The following is a 9,900-nucleotide window of genomic DNA, read 5'->3' as shown; positions in this document are numbered from 1 at the left end:
CTCTGTGATATCTGCACAGAGGGCTGCCTCTGCTTGAGGCACTATGATCAGCTTCACCTTCACATGGATGGCCAGACGCCCCCTGATGCCACAACATCACCTCCAAGCTAATCCACAGTGGCTGTCACATTACCTGCTGCTGCCAGTTCTCCACTCCCCCACGGGTGAGGGCATCTGTCCTCATTGGCTGAACCAGTAGTTCCTCTATTGCTTCTGACACCATCATCAGAGATTCTGTCACCTGTTCTTGAGCAACCGCTGATACCAGTATCATCAGCACCATGAGCACTGTCACCAGAGCCAATGCTGAAGGTCAACATGGAAACAACCGTGGTGTTGCTGTCTAGTTTGACATTTGAAGGTAAGTGCAGACTGTATCCATGTCCGAAGCACTTCAGGCCATATGCCACCTCAGCCAGAGCCCAGCGTACAAGGAGAACAGCATGGACATCTTAAGAATCTGTGATCTCCCTGAAAGAGGAGGAATGCAGTGATGCATGCACACACTTTCAAAAGGCCACATGCTATGAGAGAGAGAGAGAGAGAGAGAGAGAGAGAGAGAGAGAGAGAGAGTGTGTTGTCCCCAGGTGGAAAAAATATTTTATTAATAATTTTAATTGTGAAACTGCCTAAATTATTAATATGAAGAGTTTCCATAAATATACTCATCAGTAGAGTCAAAGGAGTTGACTAACATTAAGTTCATAAATTCAGTGATGCTTATGAAAATCAGAGATTTGGAGTTAAATCATGGCCAGCTCACAGTTTTATACTATCAGATGAGTAACGTCTCTTAATAATTTTGTTTTCATACGAAATTTAATGATGTATTTTTAAGGTAATTTGGTGGTAAAGATGTGTGAGACTTTCTAGTAAGACATGTTGCACTGGACTTTCTAACATCTAAGAAGCATGATTCCTGAACATCTATCAAGCTACAGTGTCAGCAATGTACAGTATATATGTGTATGTCTTCAAAATTAAAAATATATTACTTTGTTCAGAAGATGTTCATATAGGACTCATATAATTGCTACAGATTTTGGAATTATTAACATCTGACTGCCAAAGAGTGTATAGAAAGAGACAGATATTCTTAAAGAGAGGTTGCATGTCCCAAAAAATTACTAGACATGTGTTTTATTAATATCAGTTTAACATCATTGCTTGTGTGGCATAGAGTGCCATAAATATCGATATTTGTTCTGTGCGTAAGTGTGCTATCTTTGAGGAGAGGGCTTTGGAGAGGATGTTGGACGCTAATGCCAGTTAGCCTCCGGACTTGTATCTGTGTAGAAACTAAGTGTGAATACATCTGTATCCGAGAGAATTCTAGTTGTTTACCTACAACTATTCCATATTCCCTCACTGGTGACCCCGATGTGATTCTGCCCCTATTTCTCCCACTCCTGCTTCGAGCGGCCATCCATCTTCCCACACGATGCATTTGGGTATTGATTCTCCACAGCGTGTTTCTCTGCCAAGCACTGCTCCTTCTCCGCGTTCATCTAATTCGAGTGGCCAATCTTTTCGGGGCTTCACTCCTTGCAGCCCTTGCAGTCGAACTGCCAACCACTCGGATTCTACCATTGTGTTACCATCTTCATGTGACAGCTCTTTGTCACGCCTTTCAATCCACACTGGCTCCTCGTTGCCTTCGGTCACGCTCCCTCGTCTGTCAGCTGATCGCCCGAGGTTGTCTCCTGCGCAGTCCAGTGCACCTGCCACCACCCTCTTAGCAGATGCTTCCCCCTGCCATGGCTTTCCCACACCTCCCTGCCTCCCTACCATTGCTCGTACAGGTGCCATCCAAGAATTCACAACGCATGTGCACCCTGATGACATACATAAATTATCTGTTGTCGTAGATGGCGATACGGTGTGTGTGGTACTCACTTGTGACAATATTGAGGGAGGAAGTGCAGAATCTCGTGTGGTGCGCCGCTTTAAATTGAGCAGAAGTGCTGCGTGTGGCAATTTGCGTGCCTTTGTTAAGCCTTCTGGCAAGGTGATTCTCCACCTGCCAGCTGACAAACAGGACGGGACATCGTCTTCAGCCACCGGCGTTGCTTGCTGACTTCACCGTCGACGTACCGGGTTTCACCCCCCCTCCTCCCCCCCCGGTCTCCTACCAGTCGACCGCGACCGCTTCCGCCTGACGCAGAAGAACTGTGCGTTGCCTTCCTAACTTCTCGCCCCCCCATTCACAGGGGACGTACTCCATACTGTGCGGGGGGGGGGGGGGGGGGGCTATGTGGCATAGAGCGCCATCAATATCGATATTTGTTCTGTGCGTAAGTGTGCTATCTTTGAGGAGAGGGCTTTGGAGAGGGTGTTGGACGTTAAAGCCAGTTAGCCTTGTGTCTGTGTAGAAGCTAAGTGTGAATACATCTGTATCCAAGAGAATTCTAGTTGTTTGCCTACAACTATTCCATATTCCCTCACTTGCAATGTATGAAATACTATGTTTACAGTAACTGTGTCCCTATTTTTGTTTGTATAGCACTCTGATAAGTGAAAGTGTTGATTTTAAGAATAATCCATTGCCATCTTTTAGATTAGATGATCTGGATGTGCTAAATTGTTAGTAGCTCTCAAATTTTTGTAACTATCCATTCATGTGAAAATAGCAGCAGGGTGATTGTGAAAATATTGATATGACTTTTATTTAAAATACTAATTCAATGACATTAGGTAAATATTGTTATTTATTTTTTTAATTATCACAGTTGTTTTCATATAAATAATATAAAAATATAAATAAATAACATTATAACATGATACCTAATATAAATATTTTTGTATTATTTATGATTTTTAAAACATCATTTGCCAGTAAATAATCTATATTGGCAATACATATTACATTTTGCAAACAGCATTTAATTGAACAAGTAAGTCATAATTCTTTTTCATGCTTGTGCTTTTGTAGCATGTAACTCCTCTACAAAGGCTTCATAAATAATTGTCACTACATACTTTCATATAATTTGTGTACTATAGCATTCTTTCATGGAAAGTACATTTTTTAGTGACAGACAATGGCTTTCTTTTTAAAATAAATATTTTAATATCTTATCACATATTTTGTGCATTCATGGAGCAATTTCATTGCAAAACTTGGAGTGTATAAATAGATACAGGGACAAAATAAATAAAGTGGGAGTATCAAATTCACAGCCTTTATGGTTTTAAGTACCTCAGAATTAAAAATAATGCGTGAATAGCACTTTCCCTCAAGTCTCGTGTTCTGTTTCTTCTTCAACTGTATTAAAACTACAGTTTTTTGTAATATTAATTTGCCTTACAAAAGCCTCCAGTACCTAATATGATAGTTTGTATTACAGTCTTCAAAAAACCCATTGAAAACTGTAACTGATGGCAGCACTTAGTGTTATAGATCTAATCAACCATTGTCTTTGCTGTCAATGTTTGTGAGTGCATTGTCCAAAAATAATTTAGTGGCACTGGTGGATCGGAAGGCTACTGAGGTACTCTTCACTGGATGCCAAAACTGAGATACCGGATGCACCACACCTGCACATCCTCCATGTCATTGCAGCACATTGGATACACCATGGGGGACTTGGTTGAGGCTGCACACAGCTGGCATAACCGCTCCACATTGGGCTGAAACATGAAAAAAATAATGGTGTAGACATGGTTTACATGCTGAGACTTACATTTACTGCTCCTTTCATCTGCTGTAGTTGGTTTTGGTGTTGTATTGAATTATGTCATTATTATAGTTGCTATGACTACAGGTAGCAAATCAATTCTATAGGTAAGGAATTGAAGTGTCACAAAGTTTCACTGTAAATCTTTCTGCCTTTAGAGACTTATACAAAATTTTCCTGAGGAATTCTGCTGTTTTTCCATAGCAGGCACTGCTATATGATAGTGTGAAATTTGAAAGTGACATTAATTTTTAAGAGTAAACCATAAAGCAAGTAGTAATTTGCCACCAACAGAAAAATTAATCTCCTGAAATTTCTTAACTGGCTGTTTTATGTACAAGTGTGTCATAAGATTGTCTGTCAGTAGACTTCATTTGTACCTCATTTTTATCCACATTTATTACTAAGATACTCTGTCAACAGATTATCTATCATAGTTTAAGATATCATTAATTTTTAAATGAAACAAAGAAAGGTGGTGTAATCTTTCCCAGTTTTTGGAGGCATTAGATGCCATTAGATGACAGTGTTTATTATTAATGATGATGAAATCCCTGTTGAACTTGCTTAAATGATCCCATTAGAATTGTAAGAATAAAGATGTTGTCCTCTTATCTTCAATTCGATAGTGATGTATCATGACCTTGTAAATTAGACATTGACAAGGAGAGTCCTATTCTGGCACTATGCGAATTCTGTTAGTAGTGAAAATGCTTCCCACTTAGTTCGTTCAATGACCAAAATGTGAAACTTGATGCAAACGTCCTATCTGTGGCAAGAGCTGCCAGTCTTTGCACTCAGAAAACATCAGGTACAGTAACAGTCACAACACCAGTGTTGAGCACCTCTAATTTTAATTTTATATTATTATAAGAGCTTTTACTTTTGTCTCAATTACAGTACTTCTTGCTGTGCATCAATTATTTCATAAAGACATGTCTTGGAATATGCTGGCATAATGAAAGATTGGAGTTTCATGTTCCCTCAACTTCATGGTTTTATAAGTTAAAATTTGACTGTGGCTTTGTTGAAGAACCCTTCCTCTAGTAACAATTGAGAGAGAGAGAGAATGTTTTTAATAAAATCACACCATTACAAATCACTTTGTGTGTTCATAAATGCAACACTCATTCCAGAACTCATCTCCTATCATAGGCTGTAGGTAAGCAGTCATAGTATTGAAAGCCTTTGTGAAACAATTCTACTAGAGCAACAAGAAACCCAAGCCTTTTCCAAAAGAGATGAGGCACATCTTATCTTACAAATGCAACTGTAGAAATTAAACATACGACACGTTTTTTACATTCATTGAGATACCATAGTGGGCACTATATTTGTCACTGCACTATATGTTTTTGGCCCTGTGACATATATACCACACACAACTGGTTGGTTCTATCATTTGTCAGTCTCAAGTGAGGCTTATCAGTAGACTCTTGGCAGCAGAAATAAAGTTGAGATTCATTGTGCTGAACACTGGTATGAATTACTCTCAATGCTCAAAGCTGTATGGGGATGAGAGGGTCTTAGAACATTACACCATATTTCCATTTCACTTTGAAATGATATTCAGCTGGTCTACAAAAGCTTACTAGAACCATAACATCTTACACTTTTTGCACAGTGCAGTACAAACAACTGGAAATGAAAAGGTAAAGGGAGGTGAACCTGGCAGCCGACTAGAACATATATCTCAAGCAGAGCAGTGGTTCTACTGATCTTGACATTATTGTAGATTGTACACTTCATCAACAACAGTGCCACTTACACCCAGTCAAAGAGCCACTGCAGACAGATTTGAGACTTGACTCTGGACATTCTTGGATCAGGAATCGTATGTCACTCCCTCTCCAACCATTACCATTCTAGCAACTGAAAATGTGAGTTGACTCTGGATTCTGAGAACTTCCAGCAGTGTTTTACCATCAGTTAGTGATGTTTTTCCATGTGTTACCAGCCAAAGTCAAAATATATCAAAAATCTGAACAGAAAGTATTTACATGTCGATATTTGAACATTACCTGGCTGACAGTACAATAGTGACTACATATCTCATACAAACTATTCTCTCTCCCTTAAGTACATTGAAGTACCTAAGAAGTGGCAACTTTGATATGTGTGGTGATTAATAAATACTGTTTTCCAATAGTTTCGAATTTTAATTTTCAAAGAAATTGCGGTATGTTTCCTCCGAATCCCCTAAAACTAGTATGAGCTGTGTGGCCCTTCCCCCTCTTCTAACTCTGATCCTGGGTATGATCTTGACAGGGATAAATATAAAAACATGTCTTTTTGCAACACTGTACATGCAGCAATATAGAAAAACATACACACTGTCAAAACGCCAATGCTAAATGTCAAGAGGATCAGCACTAAGCAAATATGGTGTATTGATCACATGTATCAGCAATGTTTTTTGTTGATGATTTGATGCTGTGTGGGAACAACATGGAGAAAACACAGGACCAATTAGGTATTTGAGAAGAAATTGTGTAAGAGTATGTACTAAAATTTAAAGCAATGAAATATGAGCTGGTGGTCAGAACAAGATAAAAAGGATAGACATATAGTAAACGTGACAGTGGGAGTAGAACAGCTGAAAATGGAGGAAAACTGGGTATATAATATAGGAATTGGAAGGAATGACAGGAGACAAGTGAATGTGCAAGGCAAGGTGATAACTTTATGAGAAATGTGAGAGGAATAATGTGCTCCAGAACAGTGTCCCCCAGAAAAGTAAGCAGGTGATATACCAAATGTATTAAACACCAGTTTTGTTGTAGACACTGGAACTTTGGTCATGAAGGAGAGAGAGAGAGAGAAAAAAAAAGTGAGCAAGTGAAATAAAGTTTTTGAGAAGTTGGATAGCTGGAACAAAAATGGGAAAGATGAGAAATGAATGTGTTTAGGAGATAACACTTAGGAATCCTTACCAGAGAAGATTGTAAAAAGGAAGATTTAAGAGGTATGGGCATGAGAAGAGAATGGGTGTGACAAGGATGCCTAGGGTGATGCACGAATGAAGACCAGAGGTTAGATACTAAGAGGAAGATTTAGGAACAAGTTGCTAACAGTAGTGGAAGAAAGCATTCAGAAGATACTGGATAAATGTATACAAAGGAGGAGGCATGAGTGGTCAGAGGTTTGTTTGAATTACAGGAGACAATCATGAAAATTTTGAAGAAGCAAAATTTCGAAGCAGATTGTTTAAGATAGGAGCAAATTATCTCATGCTTACAAAATTTCAAGAACCAGTGTTAAATGAAGAATCTACAGATATTCCTAAGTCATGAAATATTACGAAGACTAGACTAACTGCAGCATGCACCTCCACATAGAGCTGCTTAAACAGTCATTCTTCATGCATTCCATTCAAGACAGGAGCAGGAAGAAAGTCTAATATGTGGTACGTATCCTCTACTAAGCAGCTTGCAGGGGTTTGCAGGGTATGTATAAGCCTATACAGATGTACAGGGGTGGTCATAAATATGGAAACACCAGAAACACAACACATTACTATGCCTAATATGGTGTAGGAAAACTGCTGGCGTTCAAAATAGCTTCCAGTCATTTCATAGTGGATAAATAAGCGTCCTGTATGGTTTTCAAGCAAACCAGCAAAATAGTGGCAATTACTGATAATGATGATACAGGTGAATAGCAATCATGTACCCTACTCTCCAAAGTAGACCAGAAAGGCTCAATGATATTTAGATCAGCTGTTTGTGATGGTCAGGGGAGATGTGACACTTCATCCTCCTACACAAAAAACCAGTTCTGGATCTTGCGAGCTGTGTGAACAGTTGACCTATAGTCTTGGAACACAGTATCGCCATTTGGGAACAAACATTGTACCATGAAGTGGGCATGATCTGTCAAAATAGCAACATAACCCTTGGCCATAATGCAACCTTGCAGAGTAAGCATGGGAAACGTGGAATACCATAATATGGCTGTCTAAATCATCACCCAACCACTGCCATGTTTCACTCTTGGGACGTAAATGCGACCAGAAGTTATAAAACGTGTCAAACAAGGCTTATTTGAGCAAATGACATTCTTTCATTGCTCCATGATTTTTGCTTAGGCACCACGTTTTCCTGTTACAGGCATTTGCATCAATGGTTAGCGATTTTGCGATTCCAGATCGGTCTGCGATTTCCTGCTTCTCGAGCTCCCTTCCTGTTGTTTTGGCGCGGACAGGGTTCGCGTGTGCAATATTCAGTTCTGCAGTGACTTTTGCAGCTGTCGTCCTGTTGTCTTTCGTCACAATCCTCTTCAGTGATAGCAATTTTCAGTCGCTCGACACACGTAGCCGTCCGAGCTGTGACTTAGCAGATTATGTTTTTCCACTTTCGCTGCATGTGTAAAATCTTCGATATGTTGCCTCTTGAAACACCGAACATCTGGCTACCTTAGTTACGGAAGCACCCACCATATGAGCACCAACTTTTTACCTACTTTCCAAGTCACTTAACTCCAACATAACGCGCTGACAACTGCAGAGAACACTGTTCTGACCACCTCTAACATTTACAACTTACTGAGGACGTTGTACAGATGCTATTCATGGTCAAATACGAGAGCGCATTCTGCAGGCTTGGGTAACATCTGCATTTATGTACGAGCACACATTTCTCGTGGTGTTTCCACATTTTTGTACAACTCCTGTTGATTAGAAGAGAAGAGAGCAGCGACTTGAGAATACTGGAGAAGATGGAGAGAGGCTTGTGTTCCACGCACACCATGCTAGGGGCAGAAAACTGTACAAGATAATCACATGGAAGTCCTGGGAAACGTAAGTCTTGAAAGAGATAAATGAAGACAGTGAGAAATAAGGAATTACGTTACTACACTCTGAAATGTGTAACCGTGATTTCTAGACCAGCAAGAGCTCCAGCTATTTACTGGAATTGAAAATATTACTTCCAGGTACCCTGTGTCCAATCTGAAGAAGATACTAGGCAGAATAGTAAACCATGACAATGATGGGTTTACGTACATTGCTTGAAAGGTGCCAAGGAACAACTGACACTTGCTAACGAACAGCTACGGACTGGTATGGAACAACTGACCAGAAAATGTAGGGGGTGGGATGTGTTAAATTCAGCGAAGCCTTTGCATGAACACTCTATGCATTCGATAGTTCATGTAGTATGGTATTTGACTAAGGTTGTTGTGGAACCAATTAGCGTGACATTTAGTGTGGTATGGTAACATGTCTGCAAGGTATCACTTGAGTGCTTACTATCATAGACGAGCAGCTACACGGCTCAAAGCTTGTCAAAGTGTCACTACTGTGGGTCCAAAAGTGTCATCTCACGATTAAAAAAACGGGCCACAGAAGGTGGAAATGCAACGTGAAAGCATGCCTTTGTTATTAGATGGGCCACCACACCACAAGATGATCGATATGTAGCAATCTGGAGAAAAGGAATAGCCAAATACTCACTCCTAGGTAGATCGCCAACAGACCTCCTAACTGCTACTGGCGCATGTGTTTCTGCCAGAACCAGTTAAATCAGGCTGGTTTGTATGCTTGGGAGTCTGTTAAATGCACCCCACTTCAGCCTCGCCATCTTCGAGAAAGAGCTCGTGTGACGAGCATGTGGGTTGCGGTCAGGAATAGTGATCCGGAGTGATGTTCTCGGACAAATCCCGCTTCACTGTGGCAAGTGATTCTGACTACCAGTTACTATGGAGAGAGAGGGGAGCATGATACCACAGAATGTTCACGAACGTCATTGGTATGGCCTAGGCTTTATGGTGTGGGCAGACATTATGCACAATGGCCAAACATCCCAGCATATCTTTGCACGAGGTACCGTTGCAGCACAGTGGTATTGCAGAGAGGTTGTTGTGGTTCATGTCCATCTGTTTAGGGGTCCGAGTCCTGAATTTTTGTTAATGGACGGCAATTCCCTTCCACACAGGGCCGCTGAGGTGCCAGACACACTGGAAAGTGAAAGTATGGAACGTGTGGAACGGCCTGTGTTCTCCCCAGACCTGAACACTATAGCGCATGCCTGGGATGCTGTTTGCAGACGTGTTTCTCAACTAACACTCCCTCCGTGAACCGTGAAAAAATTGAACCGCTTTGAGAGAGGAGTGGGACAATATCTCGCAAGGACTGCTCAACAGTTTGGTAGCCAGCACGGAGAAGAGCTGCAAAGTTTGCATTAGTACCTGAGGAGGGCGTATATCTCACTGAGAGTCCAAACTC

General features: G+C 40.7%; 1 protein-coding gene across 1 annotated transcript in view; it reads right to left on the bottom strand.

Moving 5' to 3' along the window:
• Positions 1-2,690: 2,690 nt before the first annotated feature.
• Positions 2,691-9,900, bottom strand: part of LOC126162685 (uncharacterized) — a 43,886-nt gene continuing 36,676 nt past the window's right edge. Inside the window, exon 3 of the mRNA XM_049919339.1 lies at positions 2,691-3,630. Within this exon, the coding sequence (XP_049775296.1) occupies positions 3,499-3,630 (132 nt within the window). The 3' untranslated portion in view covers positions 2,691-3,498. The remainder of the gene's footprint in view (positions 3,631-9,900) is intronic.

Source organism: Schistocerca cancellata, chromosome 2 (assembly GCF_023864275.1).
Source record: "Schistocerca cancellata isolate TAMUIC-IGC-003103 chromosome 2, iqSchCanc2.1, whole genome shotgun sequence".
Taxonomy (NCBI): domain Eukaryota; kingdom Metazoa; phylum Arthropoda; class Insecta; order Orthoptera; family Acrididae; genus Schistocerca; species Schistocerca cancellata.
This window is presented reverse-complemented; position numbering and strand designations above follow the sequence as displayed.